The sequence below is a fragment of the Pelodiscus sinensis genome, chromosome 29, assembly GCF_052426305.1.
Source record: "Pelodiscus sinensis isolate ZL-2025 chromosome 29, ASM5242630v1, whole genome shotgun sequence".
NCBI lineage: Eukaryota > Metazoa > Chordata > Testudines > Trionychidae > Pelodiscus > Pelodiscus sinensis.
Window position 1 is genome coordinate 15,780,732 of NC_143080.1, and position 12,597 is coordinate 15,793,328.

Here is a 12,597-nt window from a genome sequence, read left to right on the forward strand (position 1 = left end):
TTCTCTGCTGGCTGCTCTCAGGTGACAGCCCCCATTCTTTGGGCGTGTCCTTGGCCCATTGAGAGCCATTGTTCCACAGGGCCTCGGTAATTAGCATGTCCACAGGCTCAGCCCTGCCCAATGCTTAACCACATGCAGGGAAATCTTCAGTGTCCATACAAGTACATGCTCATAATTGCACACACAGACATTATACAAACACATGAACAGCGTACACAGGATTAGCAGATAATAAGCTTCTATTCAGCACCTCACATGGCCCCCTTCTATACCATTTTTGGGGCCAACACCCCCACCTATGGGTGCATTAGTGATCTGGCTGCTCCCCTCAAGATCCAGCAACGTGACACCTTCCCCCAGCATCCCCCCAAGAGACTAGTCCCTCCCGGCCAGCTGTTCTGTACCCCCCGCGGGGCAAGCAGCCAGAGCAAGGCCTGGCCATGTGCTTTCCCCCACAGGCCACAAGCCAAGGAGATGAGCAGAGACGGGACAAGCCTGAGAAATCCTCTGCGGGAGACAAGCCCCCGAGCCAGAGTCCTGCCCCAGGGGGTGATGCCCAAACTCATGCACTTAGATTCCGAGGCCCGAAGGGATGGTGAAGGTTGCCCAGGATTGGCCAGGCCAGAGCACCGCCAGCTGCCGCGCGAGAGCAGGGCCCCGTGGGGAGTGGGCCACGAGCCAGCGGCGCACACGGCCCCACTCACGTGTGGCCAGACACGAAGCGCCTGCCGCTCTCCCTCCACGCATGCTGCTGCAGGCCAGCAGGTGGGCACGGGATGGAGGCCTCAAGTTTAGTCCTGGTTCTACCCCCCCCCAGTCCTGGTTGGCTCAGTGGGGCCGTGTCAGGCCGTCTCTGCCTTGGCTTTCCCTCTGGGGGCTGCCTCTTGCTTGGTCTGTACTGCGGCACCTGGCGCAACGGGCCTGGCTCCCCGCTGGTGGCCGGACGGGGGTCTGCAGTGAGGCACTGGTCCTGCCTACATTTATCAGTTCCCACCGCGGAGTGGGGAGCTGCCAGGCCGGCATCCCAGCCGCTGCCAGAGGGGACTCTCAGGCGGCAGGTAGAAGAGGAGGTTTACTGGGTCCCAGGGACACAGCGCAGCTCAGACTTGTTAGCAGAGGAACCAGGAGGCGTCAGTACGATCCAGCTCGGGGATGGGGGGCCCAGAGTCCTGCCCGGCCCCCCAAGCCAGCTAGACTCCCCCTCGCTAAGCCAGCCGAAAACTCACCCACCCAGCAACTGGTCCCAGCCCCCTAGGCAGCCCCTCCCCCGCCCGGGAGCTTCCCGGGCCCAGGTGGTATCTGACTATCACCGGCTGCATCCTCCCCCTCGGGCCAGGCCGGCCAGGCCATTCCCTACCTGCCTCCCCTTAGGAGTCTCCCCAGATCCCATCCGCCCCTGGGCACTGCGCCCACGCGGAGTCACTGCAGGGCAGCAGGGATCACACGCAGCACGACAAAGCCGACAGTGCAAACACAATCCCCGCTGCCTCGCACAAGCGACACTCAAGCCAGCGACTCACCACGAGATTCCCGATGACCATGACCATCAAGAAGACAACGAGGCACATGGGCTGGCCAGCCACCTCCATGCAGTCCCACATGGTCTCGATCCATTCCCCGCACAGGATGCGGAAGATGATGAGGAAGGAGTGGAAGAAGTCGTGCATGTGCCAGCGGGGCAGCGTGCAGTCCTGGGAGATCTTGCACACGCACTCCTTGTAGCTCTTCCCAAACAGCTGCATGCCCACCACGGCGAAGATGAAGACGATGATGGCCAGTACCAGGGTGAGGTTTCCCAGAGCACCCACAGAGTTGCCGATGATCTTTATGAGCATGTTGAGGGTTGGCCAGGACTTGGCGAGCTTGAAAACTCTCAGCTGCAAGGAGGAGGAAACAGAACCCTCGATTGGCCTGTGGAACTCCCTGCCACTAGATCCCACTGACCTCGAGGGGATGCAGGATTCTGAGTGACAGCGCTGGATGGCATCCAGGCTGATAGCAGGAAATACGAAAACCCAAGCATTTTGGAAGGGGTATGAAGCCTGCGGCGCCCAGGCCTAACCCAACCTCTAAACACTGGGCGGGGGGAGAGGTGAAAACTGTTGTGGGTCTCATAGCTAGTAAGCGCCTGCAGGGTCTCTGCTGCTAGCTGGGCAGAGACAGGACGCTGGGACTTGGAACCGCCCCCCACTGGTCCTAGATCAGCTCTGCAGCAACGCCAATGTGCCTGGGTGTTTTGCGGCTGCCCCAGGGAGATGGGCAGGTGGGAGGGGGAAGGAGGCTGCTGTGGCTGTTTCCCCTCAGACGGACAGTCCAGACGCCTTCCCGGCGCCCGCTGCGCTCCCAGCTCGGGCGTGTGCCCGTCCTGCCCCCAAACCCAGTGCCGGCCAGTGGGTCTGTCCCCCAGCAGCGGGGCCCAGGAGCCTACCAGGCGGAAGGAGCGGAGCACGGAGAGGCCCTGCACGTTGGCCAGGCCCAGCTCCACCAAGCTCAGGGTGACGATGATGCTGTCGAAGATGTTCCAGCCCTGCTGGAAGTACTCGTAGGGGTCCAGGGCGACGAGCTTCAGCACCATCTCCGCCGTGAAGATCCCGGTGAAGACCTGGAAAACAGCCCCCATCAGAGCCCGTCTCCAGCCCTCGACGGCGGGACGGGTCCAGGGAACCTGCCCGGTCGTAGGCAGCCTGGTGACTGAGCTTGGGGCCGGTCCCAGGCCTGCTGCTCTTTGCACGGCTGCACCGGCCCCGGCTGGCCCGCCTACCATGCACCACGGCCCCTGCGCCGAGCACACGGGCCAGCCCACCCCCACCCCAGATCGCTCCTCCAGCCACGGGCCACGAACTCTCAGCCACAGGCGCCACGCGGCTCCCCCTACGGTCCGCGGCACGCGGGGGCGGGAGGGTGCGCGAGAGAAGGCAGGGCTGCAGGAGCTCCCCCCCTGGCTAGGGCAGCAGTGAGAGCAGGGCTCTGGGACTCGCCCCGCACCAGTGGGCAAGGGCAGACTCCATCCTGGGACAGACCCTCACCCGTAGCCAGCCAGGGCATCCCCAGGGACACGGGGTCGGCCCGCCATGGTCCGGGGCAGCCCAGGAAAGTCTCACGGGGCTAGTTACAGAGCAGTGCAGAGCCGGGAGGCCAACGGGGCCAAGGAGGCACAGCGCTGCCCGGGCGGCAGGAGGTGCAGACACAGCGGGCTAGCCAGGCCGAGATCTGCCAGGGGATGGAGCTACATTCCAGGGAACAGACCTGACAAAATGCCTCGTACCTAGGTGGGCAGGGACGCAGCCTCGGGCCCCTAAACCGCAGCCCCCCAGGAGCTGGGCCTGGACGACAGGGGCTGCATCACGCCTCCGAGTGCAGTGCAGACGTGTCCCCACAGGGAGCACACAGCCCCGAGCGCAGTGCAGACGTGTCCCCACAGGGAGCACACGCCCCCGAGCGCAGTGCAGACGTGTCCCCACAGGGAGCACAGGCCCCTGAGCGCAGTGCAGACGTGTCCCCACAGGGAGCACACGCCCCCGAGCGCAGTGCAGACGTGACCCCACAGGGAGCACACGCCCCCGAACGCAGTGCAGACGTGTCCCCACAGGGAGCACACGCCCCCGAGTGCAGTGCAGACGTGTCCCCAAAGGGAGCACAGGCCCCCGAGTGCAGTGCAGACGTGTCCCCACTGGAAGCACACACCCCCGAGTGCAGTGCAGACATGTCCCCACAGGGAGCACACGCCCCCGAGTGCAGTGCAGACGTGTCCCCTAAGGGAGCACACGCCCCCGAGCGCAGTGCAGAGGTGTCCCCATGTGGCCCATCACGCCCCCGAGTGCAGTGCAGACGTGTCCCCTAAGGGAGCACACGCCCCCGAGCGCAGTGCAGACGTGTCCCCACAGGGAGCACAGGTCCCCGAGCGCAGTGCAGACGTGTCCCCAAAGGGAGCACAGGCCCCCGAGCGCAGTGCAGACGTGTCCCCAAAGGGAGCACAGGCCCCCGAGTGCAGTGCAGACGTGTCCCCTAAGGGAGCACACGCCCCCGAGCGCAGTGCAGAGGTGTCCCCATGTGGCCCATCACGCCCCCGAGTGCAGTGCAGACGTGTCCCCACAGGGAGCACACGCCCCCGAGCGCAGTGCAGACGTGTCCCCACAGGGAGCACAGGCCCCCGAGCGCAGTGCAGACGTGTCCCCAAAGGGAGCACAGGCCCCCGAGCGCAGTGCAGACGTTTCCCCAAAGGGAGCACAGGCCCCCGAGCGCAGTGCAGACGTGTCCCCATCTGGCCCATCACGCCCCCGAGTGCAGTGCAGACGTGTCCCCAAAGGGAGCACAGGCCCCCGAGCGCAGTGCAGACGTGTCCCCAAAGGGAGCACAGGCCCCCGAGCGCAGTGCAGACGTGTCCCCACAGGGAGCACACACCCCCGAGTGCAGTGCAGACGTGTCCCCACAGGGAGCACAGGCCCCCGAGCGCAGTGCAGACGTGTCCCCAAAGGGAGCACACGCCCCCAAGCGCAGTGCAGACGTGTCCCCACAGGGAGCACACGCCCCCGAGCGCAGTGCAGACGTGTCCCCACAGGGAGCACACGCCCCCGAGTGCAGTGCAGACGTGTCCCCTAAGGGAGCACACGCCCCCGAGCGCAGTGCAGAGGTGTCCCCATGTGGCCCATCACGCCCCCGAGCGCAGTGCAGACGTGTCCCCACAGGGAGCACAGGCCCCCGAGCGCAGTGCAGACGTGTCCCCAAAGGGAGCACAGGCCCCCGAGTGCAGTGCAGACGTGTCCCCAAAGGGAGCACACGCCCCCAAGCGCAGTGCAGACGTGTCCCCACAGGGAGCACACGCCCCCGAGCGCAGTGCAGACGTGTCCCCACAGGGAGCACACGCCCCCGAGTGCAGTGCAGACGTGTCCCCTAAGGGAGCACACGCCCCCGAGCGCAGTGCAGAGGTGTCCCCATGTGGCCCATCACGCCCCCGAGTGCAGTGCAGACGTGTCCCCACAGGGAGCACAGGCCCCCGAGCGCAGTGCAGACGTGTCCCCAAAGGGAGCACAGGCCCCCGAGCGCAGTGCAGACGTGTCCCCAAAGGGAGCACAGGCCCCCGAGCGCAGTGCAGACGTGTCCCCAAAGGGAGCACAGGCCCCCGAGTGCAGTGCAGACGTGTCCCCATCTGGCCCATCACGCCCCCGAGTGCAGTGCAGACGTGTCCCCAAAGGGAGCACAGGCCCCCGAGTGCAGTGCAAACGTGTCCCCACAGGGAGCACACGCCCCCGAGCGCAGTGCAGACGTGTCCCCAAAGGGAGCACAGGCCCCCGAGTGAAGTGCAGACGTGTCCCCAAAGGGAGCACAGGCCCCCGAGCGCAGTGCAGACGTGTCCCCAAAGGGAGCACAGGCCCCCGAGCGCAGTGCAGACGTGTCCCCACAGGGAGCACACGCCCCCGAGTGCAGTGCAGACGTGTCCCCACAGGGAGCACAGGCCCCCGAGCGCAGTGCAGACGTGTCCCCAAAGGGAGCACAGGCCCCCGAGTGCAGTGCAGACGTGTCCCCAAAGGGAGCACACGCCCCCAAGCGCAGTGCAGACGTGTCCCCACAGGGAGCACACGCCCCCGAGCGCAGTGCAGACGTGTCCCCACAGGGAGCACACGCCCCCGAGTGCAGTGCAGACGTGTCCCCTAAGGGAGCACACGCCCCCGAGCGCAGTGCAGAGGTGTCCCCATGTGGCCCATCACGCCCCCGAGTGCAGTGCAGACGTGTCCCCACAGGGAGCACAGGCCCCCGAGCGCAGTGCAGACGTGTCCCCAAAGGGAGCACAGGCCCCCGAGCGCAGTGCAGACGTGTCCCCAAAGGGAGCACAGGCCCCCGAGCGCAGTGCAGACGTGTCCCCAAAGGGAGCACAGGCCCCCGAGCGCAGTGCAGACGTGTCCCCATCTGGCCCATCACGCCCCCGAGTGCAGTGCAGACATGTCCCCAAAGGGAGCACAGGCCCCCGAGTGCAGTGCAGACGTGTCCCCACAGGGAGCACACGCCCCCGAGCGCAGTGCAGACGTGTCCCCAAAGGGAGCACAGGCCCCCGAGTGAAGTGCAGACGTGTCCCCAAAGGGAGCACACGCCCCCAAGCGCAGTGCAGACGTGTCCCCACAGGGAGCACACGCCCCCGAGCGCAGTGCAGACGTGTCCCCACAGGGAGCACACGCCCCCGAGTGCAGTGCAGACGTGTCCCCTAAGGGAGCACACGCCCCCGAGCGCAGTGCAGAGGTGTCCCCATGTGGCCCATCACGCCCCCGAGTGCAGTGCAGACGTGTCCCCACAGGGAGCACAGGCCCCCGAGCGCAGTGCAGACGTGTCCCCAAAGGGAGCACAGGCCCCCGAGCGCAGTGCAGACGTGTCCCCACAGGGAGCACACGCCCCCGAGTGCAGTGCAGACATGTCCCCACAGGGAGCACACGCCCCCGAGTGCAGTGCAGACGTATCCCCACAGGGAGCACAGGCCCCCGAGCGCAGTGCAGACGTGTCCCCAAAGGGAGCACAGGCCCCCGAGTGCAGTGCAGACGTGTCCCCACAGGGAGCACACGCCCCCGAGTGCAGTGCAGACGTGTCCCCAAAGGGAGCACAGGCCCCCGAGTGCAGTGCAGACGTGTCCCCAAAGGGAGCACACGCCCCCGAGTGCAGTGCAGACGTGTCCCCAAAGGGAGCACACGCCCCCGAGCGCAGTGCAGACGTGTCCCCACAGGGAGCACACGCCCCCGAGCGCAGTGCAGACGTGTCCCCAAAGGGAGCACAGGCCCCCGAGTGCAGTGCAGACGTGTCCCCACAGGGAGCACAGGCCCCCGAGCGCAGTGCAGACGTGTCCCCACAGGGAGCACACGCCCCCGAGCGCAGTGCAGACGTGTCCCCACAAGGAGCACACGCCCCCGAGTGCAGTGCAGATGTGTCCCCAAAGGGAGCACACGCCCCCGAGTGCAGTGCAGACGTGTCCCCACAGGGAGCACACGCCCCCGAATGCAGTGCAGACGTGTCCCCACAGGGAGCACACGCCCCCGAGCGCAGTGCAGACGTGTCCCCACAGGGAGCACACGCCCCCGAGCGCAGTGCAGACGTGTCCCCAAAGGGAGCACACGCCCCCGAGTGCAGTGCAGACGTGTCCCCACAAGGAGCACACGCCCCCGAGTGCAGTGCAGATGTGTCCCCAAAGGGAGCACACGCCCCCGAGTGCAGTGCAGACGTGTCCCCACAGGGAGCACACGCCCCCGAATGCAGTGCAGACGTGTCCCCACAGGGAGCACACGCCCCCGAGCGCAGTGCAGACGTGTCCCCACAGGGAGCACACGCCCCCGAGCGCAGTGCAGACGTGTCCCCACAGGGAGCACACGCCCCCGAGCGCAGTGCAGACGTGTCCCCACAGGGAGCACACGCCCCCGAGCGCAGTGCAGACGTGTCCCCAAAGGGAGCACACGCCCCCGAGCGCAGTGCAGACGTGTCCCCATCTGGCCCATCACGCCCCCGAGCGCAGTGCAGATGTGTCCCCATGTGGCCCATCACGCCCCCGAGCGCAGTGCAGACATGTCCCCATCTGGCCCATCACGCCCCCGAGCGCAGTGCAGACGTGTCCCCATCTGGCCCATCACGCCCCCGAGCGCAGACGTGCCCTAAACGGCAGAGCACCAAGCTTGAGCTGCACAGGAAAATCAAACTAAGCAGATGGTCCAGGCGTCCCAGGGGCTCAGCGCCCTGGCGAGACCCGTGGGAGTCTGGCTCTGCCCTGCTCCTCACCTGAGGCGGCGGCTGGGAAGCCGATGCGGCGTTTCCACCTTAGGGTCTCACTGGCACGCTTCTCCATCCCCTCCACAGGGGGGCGATTAGCCCCCTCCCTGGCTGCACGCCGTGGGGCTGGGCTGGTGGCAGTCGCACGTGGGGCCGGGGTGATGACTTCGCGTCCCCTGGGGATGTCTCACTCGCTTGTGTCAGTGCGGAACTGCTGGATTTTTCAGTGGTGACACGTTTGCACGCGAGGGGGGGCAGGAGACGGTGCTCGCACGGGGCCAGCTTTTAAGTCAGCTCCCCACAAGCCCTGGCTCCTCCCTGCTCCCCCCACTGCTCCCTCTGCTACCGAGGCGGGGGTGGGGATCGTGAGGGTTCACGGATGAGCCCAGGCTTATCGGTTACCTGGGTGCACGAGTCCACATTCCCATCCCTGCTTCCCGTTGGGACACGGCTCTGCAGGCCCCAGGGACCAGAACTGCATCCTCCCGCCCGGCCACCGGGCTCTGGGCCCGACGGGGCAGCGGGGCGAACCCTCCGGGCTGCGCTCGGCTGCGGGAGGCACGGGGCTCCCGGGAGCCCAGGGAGGAGAAGGTCGCCATTCTACCTCCCTTTGCTCACCCCCCACAGAGGTTCGGGGCTCAGGCCAAGAGGGGCTGGCCAGGGAGGGAGGAGAGCGGGTCTGGCGCATCGGTTTGGCCCCTCCCCTTCCCGGCTGAGCTGGGCCCTCCCATGGCACCAAGCGGTCCTGGCTCCCTGGGCCGGTTTGACAAGGGTTCTGTGCCCGCCAGTCTGGCAGCTGGCGGCTGAGATTCCAGCCGCATGGCTGGGTTTCCGCTCCAGCACAGAACGTGCCCACCCCCAACAGGCACTGCTGCACCTCGTCCCACGTACCCACCTGGCCACTTGGGGAGAGATTGTGTGTCCCTGCCCCACTGCCCCCAAGGCCCCCTGTGGTGCCGCTGCCCCTCCCCTGCCCCATACTCAGACCTCTGCCCTCTGCACAGGCTGGGCAGTCGGAGTGCGGCGCCAGCACCCTGAAATCAGCGTGGGAGCTTGGCCCCAGGTACCACGCTGGGAAGGGAGCCAGGCGTGAAGCAAGGATGCCCGGCTGTGCCCGGCAATGAGCCCCAGCCAGAAAACACACGCCGGGGTGGGGAGAAGGGGGCGATGGGGGGAACAGGCCTCGGGCTGGACCCCTGCCCGCCGAGGGCACCCGAAGGGCCATTGGCCCCGTACTGCAGCAGAGTGGGGCAGCGCGAGCGCCAGCGAGGACTTGTGTGAGGGAGCCCACAGGCCCCACTGTGCTGTGGGCTGCACCGACACCGAGGGCCCCTGTCCTGAGCAGCTCCCCCACTAAGCAAACGGGGGGGTGAGCAGTAGAGGGGGAGATCGTCCTCATTGTACTGATGGGGAAACCGAGGCACAGAGCAACCCAGGTTTGCACCTTGGGTGCTGAGCTCTTCTGAGAACCTGGCCCCAGGTGAGGGAGGGAAGCCACAGCGACGGGCACGGGGAGCGCTGCTCTGGGGCTGCTCTCTGGCTGCGAATCCAGGAGGCCGGACTAGGCGATCACGGTGGCCCCTTTGGGCCTGGGCTCTCTGGATCCAGAAAGCCCGCTCAGCCCCCAGGCCCGGCTCCTGTGCAGCTTGTGCTGCCTCTCGGTTCCCACCCGGCCCCACGGGGGTGACTCCACCACGTCCTTCTGGGGCCTCGTCAGCTGCTCGTCCGCGTCGGCCTGCAGCCGGGTCCCCCCTGCTCCCTGCTGCGTGGGAGCGGCTGGCCCCCGTGCTCAGGCCACGTCCTGGGGAGCAGGGTTTGAAGTGCGGGGCGCCCCCGGCACACGGGGTGCGGCCACCTGGGAGCACGCTCCCCCGCTCGGCCTGCCACGGACCCGGCCAGGCTCCCTGCCCGCCCGGCTGCAGCAGGCTTGTAAATAGCCTGTGCTAAACCCAATCGCCCATTAATCCCCTTGGATTTCCTGACTGAAATCAGAGCCAGCGCTGGTATGTGACGCGCGCCGCCCGGCTGGGCAGCTGCACCGGGGCTCGGGCCGGGCTGGCGGGGGAGGCTGGGCCCTGCTCCGCTGCAAAGGGAACCGGCGCGCGCCGCATGGAGGGAGAGTCGGGGTCATTTCGCCCCCTGGGCCACGGGGCCACGTCTGCACTGTGGACACAGGAGCTGCTCAGGCTGGCTGGGCTCCCAGGGAGCCGACAGGAGTTAGGCGCTTCCTTCCAGATCCCGGTGGGATTTGGGTGCCTGCCTCCCTTTGGCTCCTTGGAAAAGCCCCGGACACCCAGGCGGGTAACGAGCCGGGGCCCGGGCAGAGCCCAGGCCGGCCTGACCAGTCCTCGGGGCCAAGCCTGGTGCACCGGGGTCTCGCCTGGGCCCCTGGGGTCTTCTCTTGGAATTGCCCACGCTGGCAGGGCAGGGACCCATCCGCCTCATGGTTCCCCCAGCCCACGCGCCATCAGGCTGAGCAGGTGCCAGGAACAAGGGGGCGGTGGTGGAGCAATCCCACTGCGCTCCGGCTGTGCTCAGCACCCTCCCGGCAGGGCCCTCCCCCACCCGCCGCGCTAGCTGCGCCGAAGGGCGATCCAGGAAGACTCGACGCCGGGCAAATTCCTACCAGGTTCCCCACCGTCAGCACGTTCTCAAACTCCTCGGTCATGGGGTAGTGCTCCATGGCCATGAAGAGCGTGTTGAGCACGATGCAGATTGTGATGCCCAGGTCGACAAACGGGTCCATGACGATCAGCCGCACCAAGGCCTTCAGCTTCAGCCAGAGGGGGCAGCAGTCCCAGACCAGGAAGGTGTGGGCGAATTTATACCACCAGGGCGGGCACTTCTGGTGAGCCTCCTCCAGCTCTGAAAACAAGAGACAGACCCTGCAACACTCGCTGCGCGTGGCACCGGCCAAGCCACCGGATGGGAGCTCGGCTGAGGACCCGGGATCCCGCCAGGCATTGGCAGCCAGGTTAAGGCGTGGGGCCGTGGGCGCGGGGTCGGAGCGCGGTGGGTGCGTGCCACGCTTGTCACTATGCTTGTGCAAGGGACCGCTTGGGGCTGCGGATGTGGTAGGGGTCGGGGGTGCAGCAGGCGCCGGCGGGACACGGCACCGCAAGCAGGAGGCTGGATGCAAAGCCACAGCAGAGCCTGCCTGCTCCTCTCCAGGCTACGGATGTTAAGGACGAGTTGACTAGTCGACTCTCCGATAAGCAAATGCTTATCATAGTCCACGAGTCGACCCCGCCCTCACTGCTCCCTCCCCCGAACAGTGGGGCCAGCTGGAACGCCCGAGCTGACCAGCGGACTGCTTTGGGATGTGGGTTCCCAGCGGGCAGGGGGCAGGGGCTGAATACAGGGTGCTTTGATCTGGGCAGTTACAGACTCGCTCCTGCTCTCCCTGCTAGGGAGACGGAAGGGCAGCACCGGCTGGTCCAGACTACAAGCCCGTGCCCGGCAGCCGGGTTACGAGAATCGTCCCGGGGGCCCGGCCGGGCAGCCAGGAGCTCAGAGCCCGGACGTGCCATCGCGCCGGTTCGCAATCTCGCTCTACTTGTTCCGCCGTCCCTTTGGAAGCCTGCCCTGAGCCCACCGCCTGCCGAGCCCCGGGCAGCCCCCAGTACACGCCTCTGCCCAAAGCCGGCAACGAGCGCTCCCAGGTGCTCAGCAGGGCCTGGAAGAGGCTGCTGACACGGACAGTCACCTCGGGGGCCCGGCAGTACGGGGGACTGGACCCGCACTGCCCAACCTGACAGTCTAGGCAAGCAGCACACAGAGGGTGAGGAAGAGGGGACCAGCACAGTGTGGCTAGACCGGAGCTGGGGGACTGAATCGTATGGACAGCGAGCCTGGGATGGGGCAGGGGCAGGAGACCACTGCCCCACGAACGGAAGGGCGGAACAGTACGTGCAGGCTGGAAATCAGGCAAGTTTCTAGCCCGCAGAGGGGGGTCCTGGCACGGCCCCGGAGGCGCGGGGGTGCCCTCCCTCGCTGGAAGACGGTGCTGGCTACTCTTCCGAGCAGGGCGACCCGCTGGGCTGCGTGCGAGAGTGGGGCCTGCACCCGCCAGCTCCCGGCCAAGCCCTGTCCCTGTGCCCTGAAACCCTGCTGCTTCCGCTCTGGGTCGGCCACCCAGCCCTACAGAGCCCTCTGCGGCCCGGCGGGCGGCACGGCCCCTCTACCTTCCATGGCGTTGGAGATGATGCTGACGGCGCTCTCCGCGCGCTGCTGGAGACCAGGCCCCGCCAGGCCATCGGGATCAGGCTGGTCTTGCCCATCGCGGGGGCTTGGCTACAAAAAGGAGAGTGGGTCACACACCAGAGCTGGGCTCCCAGGCAGCGTTCCCTCTCAGCTGCCCAGGGGTTCACCAGCCCCGCCCCTGCCAGGCTCCAGGCTCCCTGCAGGGAGCGGACTGAGAATCCCTGCCCAGCTGGGCTGCCGCGCGGCTTAGGGGGACGCTGCTCCCAGGCTGGGCCGTGCGAAAGGGGGGATCCAAGCCCCCCCCCGGCCATGCAGTTGGGATGCTGGCTTCCAGGGCGGGCGTTTGCACTGCCACGGGCTGTAATTCCCAGCGTGGCGCTTGCTTTGCGCAGGCTAGTGCACTCAAACCGGCCCTGGAGCCGGGGCGGCCTGGGCATGGCGTAGCCACTGGAGAACATCCACGTGTCCCTGGCCAGCTCCCCAGCATGAGCAGAGCCGGCACGCGCCTGCCCGCCAGAGCCGGGAACCAGTCCTCCCGCTGCGGCCAGGCACGTCCCGCGCAGAGCGGGCTCACTGTGCGGCAGGAACCGCAGCTGACACGGGCAGCCCGAGAGCAGAATTCACAGGGCAAGTTCAGAGGCCTGGCAGCCTCTCGTG

The 12,597-nt window shown here is 67.0% G+C and overlaps 1 protein-coding gene across 2 annotated transcripts in view; it reads right to left on the bottom strand.

The window, feature by feature from the left end:
- The window catches only part of SCN4A (sodium voltage-gated channel alpha subunit 4), a 177,319-nt gene that overhangs the window by 66,595 nt on the left and 98,127 nt on the right, over positions 1 to 12,597 (bottom strand). For both annotated transcript variants that reach the window (XM_075911769.2, XM_075911768.2), the window contains exons 12-15: positions 11,922 to 12,030; positions 10,364 to 10,602; positions 2,429 to 2,602; positions 1,521 to 1,877 (exon numbers count right to left, since the gene is read on the bottom strand). In XM_075911769.2, the coding sequence (XP_075767884.2) occupies positions 1,521 to 1,877; positions 2,429 to 2,602; positions 10,364 to 10,602; positions 11,922 to 12,030 (879 nt within the window). The remainder of the gene's footprint in view (positions 1 to 1,520; positions 1,878 to 2,428; positions 2,603 to 10,363; positions 10,603 to 11,921; positions 12,031 to 12,597) is intronic.